Below are 26,584 nucleotides of genomic sequence, written 5' to 3' on the forward strand. Positions count from 1 at the left end.
GGGATTACAGGCGTGAGTCACCCCACCATGCCTGGCCTATTCTGACATTCTGATACCAAATATTTGTCCAACTCAGATTTGCTGTCTCCTCAGTCTACTCTTCCTCCATTCATCTTATACAGCCCTAGCAATAATCACATTTTCTCTTCTATGCCATGGATCTAAAAGTTAAAATTTAACATGTATCAGATTAAGATGACATTTTAGTTTCTCTTGTGGGATTTTATTTTATTTTTATTTTTATTTTTTTTGAGATGATGTCTCGCTCTTGTTGCCCAGGCTGGAGTGCAATGGCACAATCTCTTCTCACTGTGACCTCTGCCTCCCAGGTTCAAGCAATTCTCCTGCTTAGTCTTTGGAGTAGCTGGAATTACAGGCGCTCACCACCACACCCGGCTAATTTTTTGTATTTTTAGTAGAGACGGAGTTTCACCATGTTGGCCAGGCTGATCTCGAACTCCTGACCTTAGGTGATCCACTGGCCTCAGCCTCCCAAAGTGTTGGGATTACAGGTGTGAACCACCTGCGCCCAGCCCACATCTGCTTCTTAAAGACTTTCACTGCAGTGTTCCTCTAAAAATGTAAACCATGTTTGAACCAGAGACCAGCTGATGCTCAACAGTTGTCTGATACTCCCAGGAAGCAGCAGTGGGCCCCTGGCCTGCATGTGTGAGTGGGGCGGGTCACCATGAGTGAGAGTCAATTGTAGTCAGTGTCTTTCTGGGATAAAAATACTATACTTCTTCTGGTTTCTAACTTGTTTTTGGGCATTAGGTTTGTCAGGATTGACTCTCCCTTTTGCCTTCCATGTTCTTCCACTCAAGGTAATTTATGCCCATCCCCATGCCTAGACCTAGATACGCAAATAATGTGATCCCAAGTATCGAACTTATATTCTTTAAATATTGGCTCAGTGTTCACTGAGAGCAAAGACTGAGCGCTCTGTGGGAAGGGCACAGAAGGAGCATGGAGAATCCCTGGTGCCAGCCCTCCTTGTTCCCTCTTCCAGAGCACTGCAGCTCTGGTCCCAAACTTAACTACTCTGCTTCTTGCCAACAAGGCCAGGCAGCTTTCTGGTCTCTCTCCTTGCAAGATCGGCTGGTGACCACTTCAGTCACCCCAGGAGGTCGTTGGGTTTCACTCCTTGCAACCTACTCACGGGAACTTCACTTAAAACCACACACATTACTTCTTCCTGGGAAGTCACACGTTCCCAGGAGTGTCTGGGGCGTCTCGCATGCTGGTGCCTAGGTATCAGCTGACTAGCCCCTCCCCCTGTCTCGTTGAGGCAACACGTCCATATTTATTATTTTTTTAACAACAGGACCACACTCCCTGCCTGTTCTAAGGGGCTGGTGTGGCAGGAGAGGAAAAAAGGGGGGAGTACTTTTGCACCTCAATCTCTGCTCCCCAGGCAAAAGTCTGGAGGTTTCTTTGATCCATCCTTCCACCTTAAGAGTGATGAACCTCCACTGCCCTGTTTCCTTTTTCAGTTCTTCCAATTTAAAACTATCCATGCTCTTGCTAAAATCTGTGCATATATTACAAGCTTCTATTCTTTGTACTTATGAACTTTAATAAATGAAGTTAAAGGAAAAAAATACACTGAACACACACACAGTTGTTAGACAGATTTTCTTAACCAAAAGAGGGACCCCCGCCCCCCCAACCAAAACCCTGTATCAGCGAGTTCCCTGATAGTGACTTCAAAGAGGAGAGACTTGAAGTGGGTTTGTCAGAGAAATCTCTCTAGGTATTTTGTTATTTGTCAAACCAGACATCTCGTCCCTGCGAACACCTGGTCAATCTCGAGGTAACTGTGTAATGTAATAAGAGTGTTTTTTACACATTATGCAAATACACAGCGGTTTCCTGATGGCCGGAACAATCTGATTCCCGACTTTAATCCCGGCCCCGCTCCCAGCCCCCGCCTGGTGGCGTCTCCTGCCCGCAGCTCCGCGCCGCCCCAGGTGAGTCCTGCGCGTTCTCCGCTCTGGGGCCCGCGGGAGGGGCTGGAGCGCAGGCGGAGGGCGGGCCGGGGTAGGGGAGGACCGAGATCCAGGCCCCGACTGCAGCTTCCTCGCGGTGGAGCCGCATTTCCAGGCACCTCCGCCGCCCTTGCCCGCGCGCGGCGAGCGGTTTTTGGGCGTGCCGCCTGGAGGCGCGGAGCCCGCCCGGCGTGCCCCAGCCCTGCAGATCCGGCCCGGGCGGAGGCGGCCGGACCGCGGAGATGCGGGGCGGGGGCAGGGCGCGGGGTAGGTGACTTTATCCCGCCTCTGTTTGCCTGCCCCGGGGAGCAATGACATCACGCGGCCTTCTCCAGGCGCCGACACAAAGAGCGGGGCGGAGAGGCCGCTGCGGGGGGAGCCGGCGGCCGCTGCTGCCGCCCAGGGCTCTGGGGCCCCGCCGGCCAGGCCCGCAGTCCGCGGCCAGCGTCCTTCCTCCTCCTCCTCCTCCTCCGCCGCCGCCGCCGCCTCCTCAGTCGCTGCCGCCCGCGTCCTCCGCGCGCCTCTGAGCCCGCGCCGGGCCGCGCCGGCCCTTTCCCATGCGGGCGGCGCGGGCCCTGGGAGGGGCGCCCAGAGCCAGCCGCGCAGCATGCACTGGGGGGTTGGCTTTGCTTCGTCCAGGCCGTGCGTGGTGGATCTGAGCTGGAACCAGAGCATCTCCTTCTTCGGCTGGTGGGCCGGGTCCGAGGAGCCCTTCTCCTTTTATGGGGACATCATCGCTTTCCCTTTGCAGGATTACAGTGGGATCATGGCAGGGCTGGGCTCCGATCCCTGGTGGAAGAAAACCCTTTACTTGACCGGGGGAGCTTTGCTGGCCGCAGCTGCGTATCTGCTCCACGAACTCCTGGTCATTAGGTGAGCCGGAGAGAGGGACCCGCACAGGGGCACCGAGTGGGGCACCTGGCTAGGGCAGGGCTGGCGCGAGGGGGGCCCCTGCCAGCCCCTCGGTCACGCTGCCCAGATGCCCAAGCGTCCTGCAATTACCTTTCCCTAAAGGCATTCGGTGGTCACCTGGCCATGAGGGGCAGTTTGGAGTTGAAAGGAGAATTAAACCGGTGCTGGGAGGGAAAAACATTTGTCTCCCAAAATGCTCTGGGTCACTTGTCGTTATCTATTAAGAAATGTCCTTAGGAGGAGGATCTAAGAGCAGTGTGTTTGCAACAATAGAATTGGGCCCTGCAGAAATAGGTTACACTTTTATGAAATGCCTTGTTTATAAGTAATAATGCTGGAATATTAACTGCTAACCTTATCTTTTACTTAAAGGTTAGTTCTTCACCATCCTTCCCTAAATGTCAACATCAAAAGGCTGAAAAATTGCAAAAGCTGCAGAAACCTGCGGGTCCCTGTTAAAGATGCATGACCAAGTGTAGTGGTGTGCAGCTTTGATGCAGCCTTAACCTGGTTCTCTGCTTCTCTGGTATTGAACGCCAAGCACCATCTTCAGGCTTAGATGTCATTGTTGTGTGAGCAGTAGGACAGGCTAGCACATGGGTGTGTTGGGCATAACACGGAGTCGCCCAGTGCCGTAAACAGTTGCATCCGCTGCCGCAGAATGTTTACAAGATTGAGTTGGAAATACCAGAAAATGGAGGCCCCTGTTGTTGGTACATCCAACCGGCACGAGATTTTTGTTTGGGTAGAGTAATACCACAGGGCACTGAGACAGTCGTTTGGCTAATTGATACATCAGTTTATGGTTAAAATTTCCGTGCATTTTAGCCCTCCGTCACTGGAAGATTACCAGAAGCCCAGTTTTCAATAGCTCAGACTGTCCCTGTGCCAGTATTTTCTAAAGTGGAAGAAATGTGTCCACACTGCCTTATTCCAGTGGAGGAATCCTACACAATAGGTTATAAACAAAGACAGTGATAGGTGACCTTTACTAGCCTGCAGGGATCCGAGGAGATTATTGTGACAGCCTAATGCAGGTATTTGGCCTAACATACATATTTTGAATAGTTCCCATCTCTGAGAGGGTGGGAAATCATTTAGGTTTGGGGAAATGTATTGGTTTTCATATTATGTAGCCATATTTGAGGAAGTTTATTTTAAGCTTGTTGCACATTTAATTCTCTCACTTAACACATTGCCTTGAATCTAGCTGAACCAAACAAAAAAAATTTGAAGAGAATTATCTCTCTAGATTATTTGTTAATTGTGCTAGTTTTAGAACTGTATTTCAAGTTAGATTTCAAGCTACCTAAAGAACTAAAACATTTGGGCAGCAATTTAAATGGTAACCCAGTTGTTTCTCAGTTGTATTCTAGTCTAAAGCCTTTGAGGAGATCCCGACCATGAGACTTCTCAGCAGTGGAGGGAGTGAAGGCTTCACAGGACCAAGTTTAAAACAGAGCTTAAATGACCTTGCAGAAACGGTATGGAGCTCAGCTCCCACTCTGGAGTAGGCCATGCCCTGGCAGGTGTGATTACTGGAGCCTGGAGAGCTCTCTGCCCACAGATAGCTCCTAACTCATTTAGGGGACTATAAACCTCAGCACTGGATGCTTATTTGGACTAAGGAGTTTAATCCTAGGTTGATGCACTTTTTCTTTTTTTTTTGTTTTTTGTTTTGAGACATAGTCTCGCTCCGTCACCCATGCTGGAATGCAGTGGCTCGATCTCAGCTCTTTGCAACCTCTGCCTCCCTGGTTCAAGAGATTCTCCTGGCTCAACCTCCTGAGTAGCTGGGATTACAGGCATGCACCACCGCTTCTGGATAATTTTTGTATTTTTAGTAGAGATGGGGTTTCACCATATTGGCCAGGCTGCTCTTGAACTCCTGGGCTCAAGCGATCCTCTGGCCTCAGTCTGCTGAGTTGCTGGGATTACAGGCATGGCTAATTTTTTTTTTTTTTTTAACTTTTTTGTGGAGATGGGGTCTCATGGTATTGACCAGGCTGGTCTCAAACTCCTGGCCTCAAGCAGTCCTCCCTCCTTGGCTTCCCAAAATGTTGGGTTTATAGGTGTGAGCCACCATGCTTGGCCAGTTTTGTTTCTGGACTAATGTTTGAGTTGAATTAGATACCTCTGAAGTAATGCAAACAATGAAAAAGGGCTATTTCTGAACACTTGAGTAGGGACTCTGCATATATGGGCTTTGCATATGTGACTGCATTTATTCCTCGCAACTGTTGCTTGAAGCTTGACACCTGTTTCATAGATAAGGAAATTGCAGCTCAGGGAGGTTAAGCAACTTGGCCAAGATCACACAGTTAAGAGTAGCAGGATCTAGATTCATATCAGAGCCTGCATTTTTTTAACCACTGCCTCTTAGATAGTATCTACTTTGGCTGGGCGCGGTGGCTCACGCCTGTAATCCCAGCACTTTGGGAGGCCGAGGCAGGCGGATCATGAGGTCAAAAGATTGAGACCATCCTGGTCAACATTGTGAAACCCCGTCTCTACTAAAAACAAACAAAAACAAAAATTAGCCTGGCATAGTGGCATGCGCCTGTAGTCCTACAGCTACTCGGGAAGCTGAGGCAGGAGAATCGGTTGAACCTGGAAGGCGGAGGTTGCAGTGAGCCGAGATCGTGCCACTGCACTCCAGCCTGGTGACAGAGCGAGACTCTGTCTCAAAAAAAAAAAAAAAGAAAGTACCTACTTTGAAATCAGTTTTGTTGGAGGAAGAGGAAGGAAGAGCAATGTGGAGAACTGAAGCATTGCTCAGGAAGACAGGCCTGTAGCAGGTGCCTTTCTTGCAGCCTCTAGGGAAAGAGGAGTGGAGGGGCAAAGGGAAAAAAACAGGCAGGAAGGGCAAAGACCAAGGCTTTAGAGGTTACATGATAGCTACCTCCACTAAGGTGAAATCGAGGTTTCAACAGTCTTTATAATTTAGGCAGAGAACAAAACAAAATCTGAAATATGTGAGACGGAAAATACACCTTAAAATGACTTCCCTGAGTTTACTGGCTATTGTAAACTCTTCCCCAGCCTACTTGGATTTTCTGCAGCATAGACATAACCTTAATCTATGACTATGTCTCTAGAGTGGAAGAGTAAAGCTGACAGGTGAGAATTATTTAGGATATTTAATTAATGAATATAACCATAGTAGGCTTTTGGGGGTTTTATCCATGTTTTTTTAGCACCATATTTTTAAATAAATATTGTTCCAACACACTACTTTGTTTTCCCTGAGTAGAGATAGCTTGGCAGCTGTCTTAAATTCAATCAGGCTTTGGAAATTTTTGTTTGTAAATTGAATGACTAAGTAATAACTTCATTACCAGTGCTTATTTGCACTTTTGACACACAGGGTCAGCCTCTTCTAGAACATTTAGTTGGTGAATCAACATCTGATCTCTGCAAACTAACAAATCATCAGCTGTATACAGAGGCATGTTCATCTGTGATATTGTTAGCCCCAGGAATGGTAGTAAACTAGCTAGTTAATGCTCTATGGGTGTTCTCCTATACAAACTTTATGATAAGGTCACTTTATAAAATATAGCTGTGCGGGAAACAACTCACTCAATCGTCTGATCCTAAATTAGAGAGGAGTTTCTGACATATTGGAGGGAGGGCTCTGGAACCTGTTGGAGGGTGGGCTCTGGAGCCAGACTGTCTGGGTTCAATTTCAGACTCTGTCTGTAACCAACCACATAACCTTGGACATGACAGTAAGCTCTTGAAGACTCAGTTTTCTCATCTGTAAAATGGTAATAGTAGTAGTAGCTTTTCTCATAGAGTTGATTAAATGAGTTAACACGTGACATACTTAGAACAGAGTTTGTCATGGTCAAAATTCAATAAAACTTGGCCATCATTAGCTGTGACTTTTATCAGAAAGTTCCAGGCTTCAGTGGTCTGAGTCAAACTGGCAGCTTTAATACGATTAATTGAGGAATTGCCCATTTTGGTGGCCTTGAAGTGCTTAACAGCTGGAAACTGGAGTTATTTCAGAGTCAATCTTAAATTGATGTTCCTTAGGCAAGTTGTTTAACGTCTTTGAGCTTCAATTTTCTTATCTACTATAAAATAGTATAATATGATATACCGAATTTAAACTATAACGATACCCATTCTAAAGTGTCATTGTCGGAATTAAATAAGTTAATATATATAATATATATAAAGTCATTGGCATATGCTTGGTAGATAATTAGCATCCATTTTTACTATGACATGGCCCAAATTAACAATTAGAATTAGATCGTTCTGGCTGATGGAGCAGGGATTTTTTGTTTGTCTTCTCTCTTGTCAGTTCTGAAATTTTTGCCTGGTTAATTTACATGAAAATACCACTTTGTGATGGGAATAATTTGACTGGACAAAATCAGTTAATTGTCAAATCTATAGTAGTGCTGTCTTGGAACATCATCTAAATGAGTTCTTGATTTTAAAATCTGACTTCCCAAACATTCCATCTAAATGAAAACATTTCTTTTATAGTAAATATTGCCAGAAAGCAGCAAATATTTTTATTTTTTTTTGACTTGACAGTTATTTTCAAAATGAGTCTGAATTGTGAAGTTGAATGGGCCCTTGGGTAGTAAACTTTTCAAGAGAGTTTGTTTTACTCAATGGGGATCTGCATGAAGTGGGCATCCATGTGATGAAGATACAAAGAAATTATTCTTGCTTGGGTAGAAAGAAGCAGGTGTGGCGTTGTACTGGGAACAATGCGAGGGAACCAGAGGCTCAGGGAAGGCCAAGGGGAAGGAAGAGTGAAGTTTATCTGACTGGGAATCGGCTGGGTCAAATGAAGATGGAAATTGCAAAAGGGTCCCGAGGAGTGGGGTATGAGTGGGGCTGTGTGGAATGATGAGCTTGCAGGGATGAGACCATATCTCTTTGGATGAGAATAAATTCCACTATTACTTAATGCTTGAGAGTTCACTAAATAGTTACAGTATTACCTTATGTAATCCTCATGATAATCCCTACAGAATTGGTACTGTCCTCACTCTCCAGGTGAAGATGGTGGAGAGATCTAGGCTAATGTGGCCAGTAAGGGAAGCAGGGCTTGGATTTGACACCAGAATTGCAAAAGGGTCCCGAGGAGCGGGGTATGAGTGGGGCTGTGTGGAATGATGAGCTTGCAGGGATGAGACCATATCTCTTTGGATGAGAATAAATTCCACTATTACTTAATGCTTGATAGTTCACTAAATAGTTACAGAATTACCTTGTGTAATCCTCATGATAATCCCTACAGAATTGGTACTGTCCTCACTCTCCAGGTGAAGATGGTGGAGAGATCTAGGCTAATGTGGCCAGTAAGGGAAGCAGGGCTTGGATTTGACACCAGGTGTCCAGACTTGGAATCCAGGATTCATTCCATTATGTAGTGGTTATTGAAAAACTGTGTGCAGGGAAGTCCTCCCCACCCAAAAGAGTAGCCAAAGGAAAAGATGGATGTGTGGCTGAGACAGAAGAAAGGGGAAAAAGCAGGGGTACTAAAATACATGCTGTATGGTAAAAGTGGGGATGCTGCGAAGGCAGAAAATAAGGAAGACAGAGCTAGAGAGAGAGCATCCAGAAGGTGGGTTCCACAGCATTACAGGTGAAAGAAGGGTTAGGTGAGGGCATGGGCAGTTGGGAAGAGGGACCAGAATATTCAGTCTCAGTTTCCCTACAGACTTGGGTCGTAGCAGAGCAAATCTGCACTGTTATTCCTGGGTCTTCTGGATAAATAGACTGTTTCACGGTACAGTCTAATGGCCAAAAACACAGACTCTGACTTCTTGATTCAGTGCCCATTCTGCCATTTACTAGCAATGTGACTTTGGGCAAGTTAATCCTCTGTGCCTGAATTTCCTCATCTATAAAACGGGGATAGCGGTAGTACCTACTTCATAAGGTTATTGTGAAGATTAAAGGAGATAAGACCTGTGAGACCCTCAGAACAATGTGTGACACACAGCAAGCACAGAGTATCATTTTTATCCATCCAGCTTGTCCCTGGCAGGTAAACACAGCTGGCTGGAGAGTAGGTGGACTGGTACCAGAAAATGTTCTTGTTGCGCAGAGGCCATAGGTAACAGAAGGAGGTTGGTTGGTATGTAGTTACTTTGCTGAGCCACTGGGGTCATGGTAATATCATGGGAGTTTGTAAGGTTCTCTTGTGTTTTGACTAAGCTTCCATGAGTGCTGGGTGAGGTAAGCCCCTTCGACAAACTGGGTGCTGGGTGAGGTAAGCCCCTGTGACAAACAGATCTCCTTGTTCACTGAGGAGCTACAACCCTGCAGGGTCCTCTGAAGAAGTAAGGGAACTGAATGTGGATAACATGTGGATTGTTCTTTATTTCTGTTTTGGTTTTGACAGGAAACAGCAAGAGATTGACTCTAAAGATGCTATTATTTTACATCAGTTTGCAAGACCTAACAATGGTGTTCCCAGTTTATCTCCTTTCTGTTTAAAAATGGAAACTTATTTAAGGATGGCTGACTTACCGTATCAGGTACTTGTGTGCAAATATGTTTTCTTCTTATGACATCAGTATCAGGGGATGAGTATTTAACTAAAGGGGGGAATATTTCATCTCACACAGTGGATGCCAGAGGGGGTGGGAGCTGAAACTAGTAGTGACTAGTCCTTAGTAAGAGGGAAATAAAATACTTGGTTCCAGAGTCTGTGATTTTTACAGATCCAATTTAATGATGGATCAAAAAGGTCTAAACTTTTGAGAGACTCAGCGCCATGATATTTTTCTTTAACAGAGTATTCTTTGGGCTGGGTGTGGTGGCTCACGCCTGTAATCCCAGCACTTTGGGAGACTGAGGCAGGCGGATCACTTGAGATCAGGAGTCCGAGACCAGCCTGGCCAACATGGTGAAACCCTGTCTCTACTGAAAATATACAAATTAGCCAGGCATAGTGGTGGACCCCTGTAATCCCAGCTACCTGGGAGGCTGAGGCAGGAGAATCACTTGTACTGGGGAAGCAGAGGTTACAGTGAGCCGAGATTGCACCACTGCACTCCAGTCTGGGTGACAGAGTAAGACTCCATCTCAAAAAAAAAAAAAAAAGTATGCTTTGGTTAATAATTTTGACAGGCCTACTGGGCCTTGAGAAAGATTGGTGTGCCACTGCCTAATGTGGTTTTTTACTTTAGGTTTTAGTTTATTGACAGCATTGTATTTTGTCCCTCATGAATCTTGGGGGCAGAAGGCCCAGTACGCCATGAGGTAGATATTTGTATATGTAGTGAGAGCTTTTCCACGGCACTCCATGTTCTGTTTGTGTGACTTTCAGGGAAACACTTGTTCATTTTAGTAGGAAGTAAGGAAGAGGAATGTACTTAAAGGTATATATTTCTCTCTGAGTAATGCTTGAGCTGTGTCTCACAAAGTCAACATGCTGTGTTTTCATAGTCATTCAATTCTATGTATTTTTTTAAAAGTTTACTTATGTTTTTATTTTTAACCAAGTTCTAGCCATATGGAATTATTTTAAGCTTTGATTTTTGTTATCATTTTTAATTTTATGGTCAGAGAAGATAGTCTCTGTGTTACTGATTCCTTGGAATTTACTGAAGCTTTAGCCTGGTTTGTAGTTCCTTTTTAAAAATGTTGAAAATAATTACATATGCTCTGTTTGGATATAGAGCTCTCTATATATCTACTTGCTTAAACACATTTGGTGTATTATTTAGACCTTCTATATTTCTGCTTATTTTTTGTCTGCTGGTTCTAGCAGCTTCTGAAAGGAGCATGTTAAAATATTCAAGTGTATTTGTTGATTTGTCTCTTTCGTGTCATTCTGTCAGTTCTTGCTTTATGTTAGAGTTTTATATATTTTAGGTTACATTGTTAGGTACATATAAAAGTTCACATCTTTCACTCTTGTTTATTTTTCTAGTATGTATCATCCATTGATGTCTCTTACGATTTTTTAAAAAACTTGAATTCTGTGTTATCAGATATCGAGATAGATTCTCCAGCCTTCTTTTGGTTCTTATTTGCTTAGGATATCTTTCTTCATCCTCTCTCTTTCTCTCCCTCTCTCTTTTTGTATTTGTTTCTCGCTTATATCTAATTGGAGAGTCTTTTAATTGGCAACTTTAATCCATTTACACTTATTGAAATGATTGTTTTATTAGAACTTATTTCTAATATCTTATTTAATATTTTTCTCCTTACTATACTTCATTTAAAAATTTTTTCTCATTTCCTGCTTTCTAATAATTTTTTTCTCATTTAACACAAATTACATTTTTGTTGTTATTGTAGTTACTCTTAAGACCCAAATTTGTGTTTATGCTCATTAATTTGTTAAATGTATTAAAGTCTGTGTTTATTCTGTTATAATACAAACACATTAGCAGTTTACGTATACCTTGTGTCTCTCCCTTTCTTCCCAGCCCTCATCCCAGTTATGTTGCTGTTGTCTAAGATTTTAATTCTGGAGTTTTTCGGCCAGGCACGGTGGCTCACGTTTGTAATCCTAGCACTTTGGGAGGCTGAGGCAGGTGGATCGCTTGAGACCAGGAGTTCAAGACCAGCCTGGCCAATGTGGTGAAATGCCATCTCTACTAAAAATACAAAAATTAGCCAGGCCTGGTGGTGTGCACCTGTAATCCCAGCTACTTGGGAGGCTGAGGCAGGAGAATTGCTTGAACCCAGGAGGCAGAGGTTGCAGTGAGCCAAGATCGCGCCATTGCAACTCCAGCCTGGGTAACAGAACCAGACTCTGTCAAAAAAAAAGAAAAGAGAAAATGGAATTTTAGCAGTTCTTTTCCTTTCTTTTTTATCCTTTTTAGACAACAAACTTTACTATGTTATTTGACTAACCTTATTTACCATATATCTTATTCTAAAGGATTTATCTTTTTATTTGAGAACTTCCCTGATGAATATTTTTAGAGTGAGTCTTTACATGGCAAACCTTCAGTGGCTTTGCATGCCTGAGAATATTGTTATTATACTCTCACATTTGATAAATTTGTGTTCAAAGTTCTTTTCCTTCTATATTTTAAAAATATTAGTCTAGGCATGGTGGCTCATGCCTGTAATCCCAGCACTTTGGGAGGCTGAGACCGGTGGATCATTTGAGGTCAGGAGTTCGAGACCAGCCTGGCCAACATGGTGAAACCCCATCTCTATTAAAAATACAAAAATTAGGCTGGGCGCGGTGGCTCACGCCTGTAATCCCAGCACTTTGGGAGGCCGAGGCAGGTGGATCACAAGGTCAGGAGATTGAGACCATCCTGGCTAACACGGTGAAACCCTATCTCTACTAAAAATACAATAAATTAGCTGGGTGAGGTGGCGTGCGCCTGTAGTCCCAGCTACTCGGGAGGCTGAGGCAGGAGAATGGCATGAACCTGGGAAGCAGAGCCTGCAGTGAGCCGAGATCGTGCCACAGCACTCCAGCCTGGGTGACAGAGCGAGACTGTGTCTCAAAAACAAAAATTAGCTGGGCGGTAGTGGCATGTGCTTGTAATCCCAGCTACTTGGGAGACTGAGGCAGGAGAATCGCTTGAACTGGGGAGGCGGAGGTTATGGTGAGCCAAAATCGCGCCACTGCACTCCAGTCTGGGAGACAGAGTGAGACCCTGTCTCAAAAAAAAAAGAAAAAAAGAATTCATGTTAATCTCATTCTTCTTTCTCTTTCTTTCTAAATTATCTTAGAGTTTGTATTTAATCTTAATATTCTCAAGTTTCAATATGGCATGTGTTGGTGTGGGTCTTTATATATCCTGTTTGGTCCTTTATAAACTCTTATTATCTGAGGTCTTTAATCTCTTTTGAATTCTGGAGAATTAATGATCAATTTTCTTAAAATATTTCCTTTTCTTTTATATTTGTTTTTCTTCCCCTTCCTCTTCCCTGTTCCCTATTATCTGGATTTTGGAACCTCTGCTTCTATTTTCTATATCTCTCTACTCTCTACTTGAATTCTTTTCTGCTGCTTTCTAGAAGCGTTCCTCTCGCTGAGCTTCCTTTGCATTGCCCTGTGTGTGTTTGTTGTTGTTGTTTGTTTGTTTTTGTATCCATCATGCTATTTACCCCATCTATTGTGTTCTTTATTTCAACCTTTGTATTTTTCTTCTTAATGTTTTCTTTTAGTTTGTATTAGTAATCTCTTCCTTTATCCATTGGGGGATATTTGTTATGTTACTTAAATTTTTTGGTGTGTCCCAATAATTCTGCTTCATGTCATATAATTCAGTGCGTTGCCCTTCTCATAGTAGTGGTACTTATCTAGTTATTTTGGTTTGAGAGTTCCTTTTGCCAGGGATGCCAACTTCTCTGCCTGGGAATTTGTACCGGACAAGGGCTAAAGCCCAGGCCACAGGTCCTGTACCTTTGGGGGAGTTTAAAAAAAGAAGGGAGGTGAGCCTCAGGCATCCCCAAACTACTCTGGTCCTTTTGATTTGCTGCCACTCCCCCAAATGGCTCCTGCAGCTCTGGGGTTCATCTTTAGACTCTTACAAAGCAGCAACACTGGGAGGAGGTATTCTCCTCAGGTTGTAAGAGACCAACTGGGAGGTTGGAGGGGGTGGGCTCCCCACTCAGCCAAGCTTTTGCCTGCCCCGATAATGATATTACCCCTCCAGCTCCTGATTCCCCATAGCCTGTGCTTTTTGAGCCAGTTTCTGTAGAGAAGAGGGGAAGGGGGTGGCAGTGATCCTCCTCCGGCAATGCTGGGACAACATGGTTGACATGCTTTAGTTTAGTAAGTGCTATAACGCAGGTCCTTTGGGGACATGGTGAAGTGGCACCAAGTCCAGACTTCGGATTGGGGCATCAGGGAGGACATGGGATGTTTGGGAACAGAAAGAGATTAGAAAGGGGATCTTCGTAACTGGTAAGTGGAATGCACGAGGGGAGTCCAGAGAGAGCAGCAGGGAGAAGATACTTAGGACTTGCGAAGACAGCAGTGGAGGAAACAAGGCCTGCAGCATCTAAATGCATTGGTTCATATTTGAGAGATCGTTGTTCAGCTTGGTGTTGGCAGTCAGCACTTGAAGATGTGTGTCACTTGGAGACCCAAATTGAAGGAAGAGATTGCTACCCAACAGCTACCTGTCTCTATTCCGTCATCACTCTTGACCAGATTGCCTCACTTAGTCAGGACAGCTTTGGGGCAGTGGGAGTCCAAAACCTGAATTTTGTGCACTGCTGTCTCTGACTACTTTCAAGATCTTTTGTGCTCCCCCACCTTTGATAAAATAATCCTGTCATTTGTGGTGGCTGCAGCAGCTGCCAGGCTTTTCTGCACTTTCCTTTCTGCCCTTCAAGCCATCAAGCCCTGACTGCTGCAGACCTGTCTTTACCTGCAGCGTATCTACCTTTCTTCACATTTTAGAGCAGCTACCTGTAGTTAGTGTAACTGGAGCAGCGGGACTATGCCTTGCTGTGAAGCCTGCAGCCATTACAGAGGTCTTCAAGAAGGGGCGTGCTTACCCCTTCCAAAATTATATTTCTTATTAAGTATATTTTTAAAGAAAGAATTGTATAGGGCTGTTTTTCTTCTCTGAGGTCTCCATGGAAGATAAATGGAGTGGGCGATGCTCGGGGGGTGACAGATTTTAGGCAAAAAAAAAAAAAAAAAAAAGGTGCTGTGGTTTAGAAAGGGATGCTCTGTTGCAGGGGTTGGTGGTACCCTGATTCCCGTTCCCTTAGTGGGATTTGTATTGATGCAGTGGGTGTCTGGGGAGTGCTGGAGAGTTCATTTCTTGGATTGATCAGTAGAGAAATATTTTGTCATGGACCCAGGGAGCTGTACCCTCTGCCCCTTCTTTTGCCTGTGCCATTTTAAAAAAAGATAAAAATGCCATGTTCCTCAGATCATGACTTTATATTAGAAGCTCTTGAATTTTTTTTTTTTTTTTTTTTTTTTTTTTTGAGGCGGAGTCTCGCTCTGTCGCCCGGACTGGAGTGCAGTGGCCGGATCTCAGCTCACTGCAAGCTCCGCCTTCCGGGTTTACGCCATTCTCCTGCCTCAGCCTCCCGAGTAGCTGGGACTACAGGCGCCCGCCACCTCGCCCGGCTAGTTTTTGTATTTTTAGTAGAGACGGGGTTTCACCGTGTTAGCCAGGATGGTCTCGATCTCCTGACCTCGTGATCCGCCCGTCTCGGCCTCCCAAAGTGCTGGGATTACAGGCTTGAGCCACCGCGCCCGGCCCGCTCTTGAATTTTTTAACCTAAATGGAATGGGAATGAATATTTGATGACCATTAGTTAGGAAATCAAAAGGCTTATTTTTTAAAAAAGCTCAATGTATTGAACACAGTTACTATTATTTTTCTCTATCAAGATATGAATATTGGGAGTTCAATTTTAAAATCTTTTTATCTTGTAATAATGGTAGACTTATAGGAAATTACAAACAATGTACAGGGCGGTCCTAGGGATGTGGTTAATTTTTGAAAAACACAAAAATAGCTTTACTGTATTTTCTGATTATGTGTAGATGATATATGGTCCTTAGAAAAATTCCAAACAGTACAAAACAATGTATGTGGAAAGTGAAAATTACTTGATATCCTACAAGCTGGAGATTATTATCATAACTGATATTTTTGACTTTTCTTCCTTACATTTCTTCGGACATATATAAAGACACCTACACCATTTGATATAAGTAGTTGTATAAGAAGCATACGTTTCACAAAAGAATTCTTTTTAAGTAAGAGAAAGAAAAAAGAAAATGTTTCCTTTGGAGCTCTCTGCCTCGACTGTCAGCCCGAACTTTTGATGTTGTATTTATTTGCTGATCTTGTCTCCCCTCCTGCATCTTTTTTTATCCTAAGTTGCAGACAAAAGGATAGTACAGTGCACACCCCCATGCCCTTTACCTAGATTGTGAATGGTTAATACGTCTTCTCCTTTGCTTCCCCCCCTTTACATCTACAATTGTGAACAATGTTTTTGATAAACCATTTTAAAGTAAGTTGCAGAAATCCTGACACATCACCCTGCAATACTTCAACATGCAGCTCTGAAAAATAAGGACATTCTTCTTCAAAACTAAATAGATAATGGGTGTGTGGATTTCTTCAATGTGTCATAATCCACACAGGCTGCTCAAATTATTTCAAATTTAGCCAGTGGAAGATGACTCAAGATAGCTCCAGGGCGGAGTGAATATAATAGATAGATATTTACCTAAAACCTATGGGTACAGTATATCAAATCAGAGTCCCAAGACTCTGGCATCTCTCTTAAGAGTCTCAAGTTCTTCATCTCAAAATACTTCTGATGAAGGCACTGTGCATCTTCTCATTTCATCCTAGCAACGGTTATTATCCCCACTCTACAGATGAGGAAATTGAGGTCCAGGGAGGGTTAAGGGAGACCCAGGGAGGTCCAGGGTCACTCAGTGAATAAATGATGGAATGAGATTTTGAAACCCAAAGCCTATGGCCTTCACTGCCATGCTAATAATGTAGCGTATGTGTGACTGCATCAGTCTCACCTGGGGCAGACTTGCAGAAGGAAACATCAGCTTGGAAAAAATACGGAGGATTTACCTATTTATCTTCTCAAAATTACTTTCAGAAACTACCCTCAGTGGATTAGTCAGAGTCTAATTGCTTAAATAAAAATAGTCTAGGAATTCTTCAATAGATGTAAAGAAGTTAAGAAAAATTATTTTTGGCCAGGTGTGGTGGCTCATGCCTGTAATCCCAGCACCTTGGGAGGCTGAGGAAGGAGGATCACAAGGAGTTCAGGAGCCACCTGGGCAACACAGCAAGACCCTGTCTCAATTTTTTAGAAATAAAAATATTTAGGAAAAATTAAAAGGAAAAAAAAGAAAAATCAACATTTTTAACATACATTTTTTGGGCCAGGCATCGTGGCTTATGCCTGTAATCCCAGCAGTTTGGAAGCCTGAGGCAGGCAGATTGCTTGAGCCCTGGAGTTTGAGACCAGCGTGGGCAACATAGTGAGACACCCGTCTCTGTAAATTTTTTTTTTATTTTAAAAATTATACAACCACATTTAGAAAAATTGAAATGTATGGGAAAAAAAGATCCTCGGCATCTCACCAGTAGTCTTCCCAATTACTTGTGACATGTTTGTGAGTCTCTCTTTTTTTTAATGCTTTTTCATTCATGTATGTTTACTTAGATGTAATCAGAGCGTCTCTAAAATGTTGTCTCTTGCTTTTTACCTAGCAATCAAAATATAATTGTTGATTGTGAAAACATACTAGAACTTCCATTTCCATAAGAATTGATTATTAATTTTGTTAGAAATACCAAAATTGTGAGAAATAGATAATCGGTGCTGCGAAGGAAAGTCAGCACGGAGACAAAAGATCTCTCAGCAAGGCCATCTTTACTTTCTGCAGAAAGGGTGCTCAGTTGCATATGGAACAATGGCGGGAGCACACCTAACAAAGGAAAAGCAGACATATTTATCCCTTATGCATTTGGGTTGTCTTTACTGCTGTGTCCTGCATCCATTGGCTGGAGTGGGGCCTCACAGGCTTAAACTGATACCCGATTTGCTAATAGCCTAAAACTTTCCTAAATAGTTAAGTGCAAGGAAGAACAAAGAAGTTGCTTATGAAAGGTTTGAGGAAGCAATAACATTTCCAAATAAGGAAGGGGCATAGGCTGTGAGCTAGAACGTGCCTATGAGCATGTCCAACAGTTACATAGGATAGGACTTAACAAAGAGTTACCAGCACAAAGCAAGGAGGCTTGAAGAAAGTTAGTCTTTAAAAGAAACTATTATTTCTAACACTTATGATTTATTCTTTAACAAGAAGGGGAACTTTGAAGAGGAAACTTTTTACTTTCTACAATTTTTATTCTATTTTAAAAAGTAGTCAAGATAAACATGTAACAAGTTCTCAGGGGAAAGGGTGGTCTAGAGGGAAGGCCCGATGTGTAAATAGTTACTCTGTAAGGGTAGGGGACTACACAATGTACAGTGGAAGCACAGAGGAAGGGCAAATAATGGTTGTATCTTGGGGAAATAGTTACATAACAAGGTGAGATTTGAACTGATTTTTTTTTTTTTAAAAGCATCGATATGACTTTACAGAGGATGGAGAAAAGGATTCCTGTAAAAGGTGAAGAGTGCACAAAGTCAGGGAGGTGGGCAAACACCTTAATCTGGCTGGGTAGGGGCAGTTGGAATTCAGGAGACCAGAGGGACTTAGATAGCCAATGAGACCGGGCAGGTGGGCAGTGGCTAGATGGTGGGTGTGGGTCTAGACTGCTGTGTGAAAAGGGGTAATTTGTAGACTAGAGCTATTAAAGCCATTGGATAATTTTGAGCAGCAGCCTTCTTGGGTCTCATTTGCATTGTAAACAGTTCCCTCTGGTGGCAGTGTGGAGGATAGATTGCATCTGAGAATGACAAGAGTCCAGAAAGGGATGTGTTAAGAGGATATGGATGGCATCGAGAGAAATCTGAAATAGGGGCTATGGTATGTGGTAAGTTTACACCTTTAGTATACAGATTACAAGAATGTTAGGTGTATTAGCAACTTCTAGAAGTAGGTGACATTTTTCTTGTTTAACATCCGGGATAATGTTTAGAGAGGCATGTATGGTTGTGCAGGTTGCTCACTGCACAACAGTGCCTGGCCAAAGGGTGGGGGTGAAATCTTGACCCAGTTCTGTTTGCCAAGCCGCAAACCTAATGGACCGTTTCCACCCAGAGGAAGTTCTATTTTCTAAATTGCACAAAGGCAGTATGACTAACAGCAGCCCCTGTAACATCCCCAATAGTAATTACCCTTTTTGAGGTTAGGCCTACTTTGATTCTTTAGAATAAGCAATGAGATAAAATATCAAGACACCACGAGGCAGAGATCAGCCCAAATCCCCATTATTCTCTCTACCAACGACAGTTTGTCAAAAACACAGATTTCTGGGCACTATCCCCAGGATTCTGATCCAGAAGTCCAGGCAGGAACCTGCATTTTTTAAGAGACACAGTAGCTGAGTCTGTTGTACATACTTTGTTACACCTAAGCATTATAATTTTGGGGGACCGTTCATTTACAGTGTAGCGGTATTATTATTCAGGTGTGAGATACTGGTTTTCACGTGAGGTCTTTGGTTAGTTGTCCAGTCAATACAGGCCTCCTTGTGGTTTATTTTCACTTTTGGAGTTTTTGAATTGTTTGTACATTAAAACTAGACTGACTATTACCAGGGTCATTTCAGCCCTTTCGATCTGCTACCCCCTACCCCCATCATCCCTTGCCCCTGGGGTCTTTTTTTTTTTCTTTTCCATGATAAGCCAAAGTCCATGATCGAATTGATGGGAGAATAAAGTGATATCTTTATGTGTGGTTAAACAAGTTTTTTCCTAGAGTAACCATGTATTGTCTTAGGAGTTTATGCCCTGAGTTCATTCACTTGAATAGTACTGTCACTATCAAACATAAGGTTGGAATGTTTGTTTCTATTAATCATACAGTGGAATTTAAATACAATATTGCTTTTCTCTTTTTAAAAATGTACTCTGCTTAGAACTATTTTGGTGGAAAACTCTCTGCTCAAGGGAAAATGCCTTGGATTGAATATAATCATGAAAAAGTTTCTGGCACAGAATTCATAATTGACTTTCTGGAAGAGAAACTTGGAGTGAATTTAAACAAAAACCTTGGCCCTCATGAAAGAGCCATCTCCAGAGCGGTGACCAAGATGGTGGAGGAGCACTTCTACTGGTGAGTCCTCTCTGGAGTGTCCCCGTCCTTTCGAAGTAAGCCCCAAGTTCTGTTTCACTTTTCAGATCCTCTTTATACCTTTTCAACAGTTTTCTACCTTAACAGTTTCGGATGAAATGAGTGGCTCAGTCATCAAAGTTGTTATGACCGTTAAGTTTCTGGTTACCTAGACCAGGGGTCAGCAAACCATTTCTGTATAGGACCAGCCAGTAAATATTTTAGGCTTTGCTGGCTGTACGTCTCTTCTGCAACTAGTCAGCTCTGCTGTTTTATCACAGAAGCAGCTATAGAGAGTATGCCAACAAATGAGCATGACCGTGTTCCACTCAAACTTTATTATGGGTACTGAAACTTGAATTTCATTTAATGTACCGTATCCCTCTTTTGATTTTTTTCAACCATTTAACAATGTAAAAACTTCTTAGCCTGTGGACTATAATTTGATGGGCCTTGATCTAGACTAGAACTCACTGAGTTGAGGAAGATAGTTCAATTGATTGGACTCAGGGCTTTTTACCAATACTGTATAAACTGTTGAATTAAAGTAATATTATGTCAGAGACTCAGAGGAGGGAATGGAAGACTAAGTCAAGATAAAATTCCTAGGATCAGTTGTCCATAGATAACAAGAGCTTCTCTGTATTCCAGGAGTAAAGCATACTACTCCTTTCTGGATTTTCTTTGGCTTGATTGCAAAGTCCTAGGTTGTATTCCCCAAGTTTGAAGCATCACATGAGTTGATGAGTTTTCCCTGTTCTGTTTTTTGTAGCCTTGAGCTGGCAGTGGTACCATATGAGTTAAGCAGTTATGGTTCTTGCTTTACAAACTCACTAGTCATCTGGTTTTTAAAATTTTTCTTTCATCCGTTTTCTGGAGTTTCTGCACCTTTCTCTACACCCCAATAGCTAGAGAAAGTTTCTCTTGATTTCTGCAAACTTTATCTTTTTCCAAAGATTGAATTAAGAATTGTTAAGCCCACCGTTTTTGGCATTAATTGTTATCTGCAGGCAGATGCTGACCCAGTAGCTTTTATTAAACCTCTCCCACTGAGTGATATCCTCAGTGTGGGGTTGATTGGAGAAGGTTCTTCCTCTTCCTCCTCTCCCTATTTCATTTATTCCCTCTCTTTGTAAATGGAGAACTTGCTGTTCCTATCTCTCAGGTTTTAAGTGACCCTCTTCTTTTTCTCCTTTTACTTTTGATTCTTGCCCAGTTTATTCCAGGGCTGACCTAAGCTCCACTTCTACCCCCTCCTCACTAAAGTGGTGATAGAGTGGGGAGCAAGGAGGGGGCTGGGGAGAGGCTGGAGACAGGGGTACAGATCAGTATGGAAGTAATCAGACTCAGTGTTCATGGAATGAACCTGGTCTTTTCCTTGTAATAGTGGGGGAACTGCTGGGGCTCCCCTCCCAAAGTGTGCAGCAGTCACAGTGGAACCAGAATGCATGACTGTGTCTGACATGCATAGCTTCCAGGAAAAACTTAGCTTCTGAGAAAAGCCTCACGAAGAGCCCATCACACTTGCTTACTAGGCTCCAGTCAGTTCTGCCGCTATGAAGGGAAAGGAAGGACCCGCACAAGGCCACTTGACCCTTGTGCCTTCCCTCGACATCAGCCCTCCAAGGCACTACCTCATTTGATTGATGGGCCCATTGATTGCCAGAGCTGTCGCTTTGTTAGCTGTCTGAAAAGCTGAAAGCCATACATTTTAGTTGTCACTTTGGCTACAACTCTTTGATTTCCACAATGGTTTAGAAAATATGTATTCCCATTAGAAAGTTTTTGACCCAGCAACATTTCCAGCTACCACACATTACTACTTTTTGTTCTGTGTGTGTGTGCATGTCATTTTATATAACTCTATTCCCTGCTAAAAGTTCATCCCTTCCCTGACCTTTCCATCTCTCCTTTCACCAGCCCCAAGCTGATACTCCATGTGGGGTGGAGTGGGGGCGGGGTGAGGGGTAGGGGCGAGAGTTGGGAAGTGGTACCCCATGGGAAAGGATCTTAATTTTGTGGACTGCAAATTCCCAAAGGCTTGGGGATCTGTTTGGGTCATATGTAGACTCTTCTAAGGACAGTTTTATTTCTCTAATTCACTGTTTAATTTGAAAAATGTTGGAGGAGTTAGCTATTATGTCTTGCTTATGTCTTCTCAATGGTTAATTTGAGGAAAAAATAGTGAAGGTGGGAGGAAAGGTCTTGATTGAGATGCACATATCTAATAAACTTTCAAAGCAACACTGCTAATTCCCACAGTTCCATTTAGTCCCTAGTAGCAGAAGGAAAAACAAATCTGTTTCTTAAGGTTCTCAAGCCTTTAGCCAACTTCTTGCTTTGGGGAAACCCTGAAGAGACATTTAAGAGAGCTCTAAATCCCAATGGAGAAAAGACCCTCCTTTCCCCATGCCCCGGGCAGAGAATCTTCAGATATTCTTCCCTCCGGCGCCTCCCCTCCTCCCCTCTTCTGGTTCCAAGGCCACACACAAAATGTCTACCTGTGGAAGCTGAGGCCCAGCATATCGTTATCTGACCAAAATATGTAGGAAAATATTACAGGTATGAGCTTTCCATGATATCTTGTTAAATTCTAACAGTCAGTGAGCTCCTAGGTTGTGTCTATACTCACAGAGCCAGGAGAGGAAATTTAATAAACCCACCTTGTTTGCCTCAATAGATTCAATTATGTGGAGTTTTCATATGTTTATTTTGGCCTGAAACTTTAAAAACACCCCAGGCATGATTTTATGAAAAGCAAAGGCAATGGAAAGCCAGCATTGTTGTGTTACATCACACAATTCCGAAACTGTTTTAGGTCTATTCAAATAAACACACTCAACTCTAAAGTGGCTTTTCTTCCACTTGAAATCTATACACTGATGTCCCCCTTGCATTATAAAAACTATTATTGAAGATCATGAACACAGTTTTAAAAATCTCCTTTGTTCTACTGAATGCTTAAGTACAGAGAACCTGGTTTAAAGAGAAGTCAGCTTGACACAGGGTCAAATTACTGGAATGAAACTGATTTTGGGTAACACACACTACAGCTTCTTCAGTGTGACATACTGCCCCTTTGTGGATGTCAGTGAGCGTCTTCAGAGTCTTTCAATCCCATATGAGTATCATTTTCAGACTATCTAGTTATTTATAATATTTTCCCCCATAAAAATATAGGCATTAGGGCCAGTCATGGTGGCTCATGCTTGTAATCTCAGCACTTTGTAAAGCTGTGGTGGGAGGACTGCTTGAGCCCAGGAGTTCGAGATCACCCTGGGCAACATGGCAAAACCCTTTCTCTACAAAACAGCCAGGTGTGGTGGCACACATCAGTAGTCCCAGCTACTTGGGAGACTGAGGCAGGAGGACCTTTTGAGCCCAGGAGTTCAAGGCTGCAGTGAGCCGTGATTGCGCCACTGCACTACATCCTGGGCGACAGAGTGAGACCATGTCTCTAAAAAAAATAACAAAAATTAATTGTTCTAATGCCTGTGTGTGTGTGCACATGCGTGTGCACGCATGCACACACACAGGCATTAGAACAGTGAATTCAAGCTCGCTTCTAGGTTGGCCATAATTTTAAAATTTTGAGTGTAGTTCAGGAGATGGGATACTTTCATGCATTGACTTAACCAAGAAGATCTTTTCTAAAAGCCAAGAGACTACTCTTTCTGATTATAGCTTCGTTCATATGTTCTCCTTTTCTTTCTTTTCTCCCCACCCCAGTTTTAGATGTAGTGAGGGCCCCTGTTTGGAGGGGTTGATCTAATGCTTGTGAAACTTGGTGAAACTACAGAAACATATCATGTGCTCCTATATTCTTGAGTAGATATTCAGAGTATAAGCAAAAGACAGCAAGGATGTAGCCCTATGCAGAGAAAGGCATGCTCATGATTTGGAAGTCCAGGTGTTGATACTCAGTCATCAAATTGGAGTTTGTTATGGGTTCCCACTTAATAAATATTCATTTCTATCATGGGCCAGGTATTAAGTTATAATGCGTGATATCTTCATTAAAATATCAGGGGTCAGCTTCTCTTTGACTATTTTCTTGTTCACCTTTAAACATTTTTGAGCAGGTTTTGTTCCTCTGTTCTAAGATAGTCTTTTAAAAAAATCTCTTTGACCCCATTTTTGCAGAAGAGATTAGATACATTCGTTGTGATAAGGAAAACGAGTATTTCAACTTCTTGAAATAGATTCTCAGAATGATAGATTGTTAAGCCTTGTCTGCTTTCCAAATTGACCCTCCCTGTCCTCTCCTGTTAATGATTCATGATTCCTTTTGCAATGGGCCTCCTCCCAGTGGAGAGTGAAGAGCTGTGGATTTCAAGAGAAAATTGGCAGCCTCTTCTTCATTTTCCATAGGCACATCTCTTTGTCTCTTTTCCCATTTTTCTATGTATGTGTCATCCCTTAGAAACACTACTTAGCAATAGCTGGCTCAAAAGCAAAGCCTTTTTTCGTTTAATCAATAATTCATTATTTCTGCAAACTTAATGAATGACTGTTAGTGGCCAGGATGGTATGTACACTTGTTATCAAGTGACTCAAAGGCTGGAGGGAGACATCAAGCCTTTGCAATGGTTAGTGCTGGAGGAGGGTTTGAAGAACCAAGGAAAGGCAGCCAGCTACTACTGGAGAGAAGGGGGGAAGGCTTTGCGGAGGAGGTATTGTCAAAATGGAATCCAAGGACAGTTGGAGTGGCAGATGAAGGGGCTGGTGGTAGGGAAAGATTAGGATGTCTAGGTAGAGGGAGCAACATCTGCAGAAATTTAGAGGAAAGAAGGAAGCATTTGGGGAGTATATTAGGCCGTTTGGGCTGCCATAACAGAATACCTTCGACTGAGTGGCTCATAAAGAACAGAAGTTTATTTCTCATGGCTCCAGAGTCTGGTGAGTCCATGATTAAAGCATCAATAGATTTGGTGTCTGGTAAGGGCCAGCTTCCTGGTTCATAGATGGTCATCTTTCTCACTGTAACATCATATGGTGGAAGGGACAAGGCAGCTCTCTGGGGTCTCTTTTATAAGGGCACTAGTCCCATTTATGAGGGCTCCACCCTTATGACCTAATCATATCCCAAAGGTCCCTCCACATACCAACATACTAGGGGTTAGATTTCAACACATGAATTTTAGAGGGACATGAACGTTCAGTCTATAGCAGGGAGGTTCATGTAATTCTCTATGGCTTGTGCATAGGGTGCATGGGAGTCAGTGCTGGGAGATGGGGCCCGAGAAGGGCCAGGTCATAGAGGGGTTAGACTGGGGGAGGGGCTGGCATGCCATGCAAAGGAGCTGTGGGGAGTTAATGAATGACTCTAAGAAGCATTAGTGTTATAATTAGGTTCGTGTTTAGGAAGCTCTTTGTATACAACGGAGCAAATGGATTTCTGAAGGGCCTGGTAGGAGGCCATGTTCCTTGTAGTTAAGAAATAATGAAGGGCTGAACTGCAGTGTTTATGGAGTTGGAGAAAGGGCAAATTCACAGGGTGACTGGCTGTCAGGAGTGAGGGAGAGGGGGCAGTGAAGAATAACTCCTGGGATTCTGACTTGGGCAAGGAGTATCAGGTTTGAATGGAACAAAGATGATGAGTGCAATTTTGGAAATGTTGGTTTGCAGTTCTTGAGGGTCTTCCACATAGGATCCATGGATCTCAGGAGAGAGGGCTGGATATGGTAGACATGAGTGTAAAGTAATAGGTGTGAGTTAGATGGCTCCACGAGTGTGGAGTAGGAAGATAGGAGGAATGAAGATAGAGATCCTGGGAATATGTAAGGGGTGGAAGGAAAAGCAGTAGAGGTCTAAGCTAAGGGGGTGTTCCAAGAAAGAGGCCAATAGTGTCAGATACTTTAGAGAGTGCGAGAATACAGAAAGATGGTTTATTTAGATGTTGCACTGTTGACTTGTACAAGAGTGATTTTGGTGGAGTAACTGGGATAGAGGCTCCAACCATGTGAACAGAGTTTTCAAGAATCTTGGCTGTGAGAGGAGGTGGATTCTTGTTTGCAATAACATGGAAACGTATACCATGTGATGTCTTCTATGTGTAGTAGTCGATTTAGGAATCTGTGAAGCATCTATTTTCTTTGGTATTTAAAGTTTATACACATTTCACTGGCCTCAACCCTGAAATACCTGCCTGACCCCGTTTACTTCTCTTCCCTGACACTGATCGATCATATTGGGCACAGAGAGTGAAAGAGAGGAAGAAAAATCAAGAGCAAGATAGAAGGAGAAGAGAGGAAGACCAGACAGTTTCTGAAGTTACTTTTAGCTGTGAAATTCTGAATCAAGCCAGTGTTTCTTCTTCTGTGTCCTGCATTCAGCCTGCTGCAGGTAGAGAACCCCACACCGTTGCACTGGCGGAGACTCCTCCCTGCCAAGAACAGAACAGCTGCCTCTCCCTTCGTGCCTGCTACTCCTAAAACTCTCTACACTGCAATGTTTTCACCTTGTGTGCGCGCCCTCATTTCCCATGCTAAGGGGGAAGCTGAAGTCATCAGACAGGAACTCTAAACTCTGTAGCCCCTCACCCGTTACAACACTCTGTCTTTCTGAAGCACAGAGAAAGATGCCCCTACTTCTCTCCAAGCTGCCTCTTTCAGCCTGGCCTTCACATCTTCTAACTTGCCCTTGAACTGTGGTTTCCTCAACACTCTAGAAACTTCCTAAGGAGACCTCATCTCCTCTCATAGCTTTTAAACCACCACCAACACGCCCTTGCTCACCAGTTCTCTCTCTAGAGTCTCAACTTATCTCCTGAGTTCTCAGCCTTCTAGACATCTTCACTTAGGGGTTCCATGGGAGCTTCAAATGCTACAGGTTAACTAATCTTTCATCATATATTCTACCAAATATATTCTACCTTGTACAATTTAGTATTGGTTAATGGTACTACCATTCACTCAAACTATCATTTTAGGAGAAAATGCCTAATTTCTCCTTACCCATAAATCTTTACATCCATTGTAGTCCAGTA

The 26,584-nt window shown here is 43.1% G+C and overlaps 1 protein-coding gene across 1 annotated transcript in view; it reads left to right on the forward strand.

The window, feature by feature from the left end:
- Positions 1-2,551: 2,551 nt before the first annotated feature.
- The window catches only part of FAXC (failed axon connections homolog, metaxin like GST domain containing), a 70,010-nt gene continuing 45,977 nt past the window's right edge, over positions 2,552-26,584 (forward strand). Inside the window, exons 1-3 of the mRNA XM_010367681.2 lie at positions 2,552-2,861; positions 9,280-9,415; positions 19,403-19,599. Coding sequence (XP_010365983.1) covers positions 2,596-2,861; positions 9,280-9,415; positions 19,403-19,599 — 599 coding nt within the window. The 5' untranslated portion in view covers positions 2,552-2,595. The remainder of the gene's footprint in view (positions 2,862-9,279; positions 9,416-19,402; positions 19,600-26,584) is intronic.

The sequence above is a fragment of the Rhinopithecus roxellana genome, chromosome 4 (genome assembly GCF_007565055.1).
Source record: "Rhinopithecus roxellana isolate Shanxi Qingling chromosome 4, ASM756505v1, whole genome shotgun sequence".
Taxonomy (NCBI): Eukaryota; Metazoa; Chordata; class Mammalia; order Primates; family Cercopithecidae; genus Rhinopithecus; species Rhinopithecus roxellana.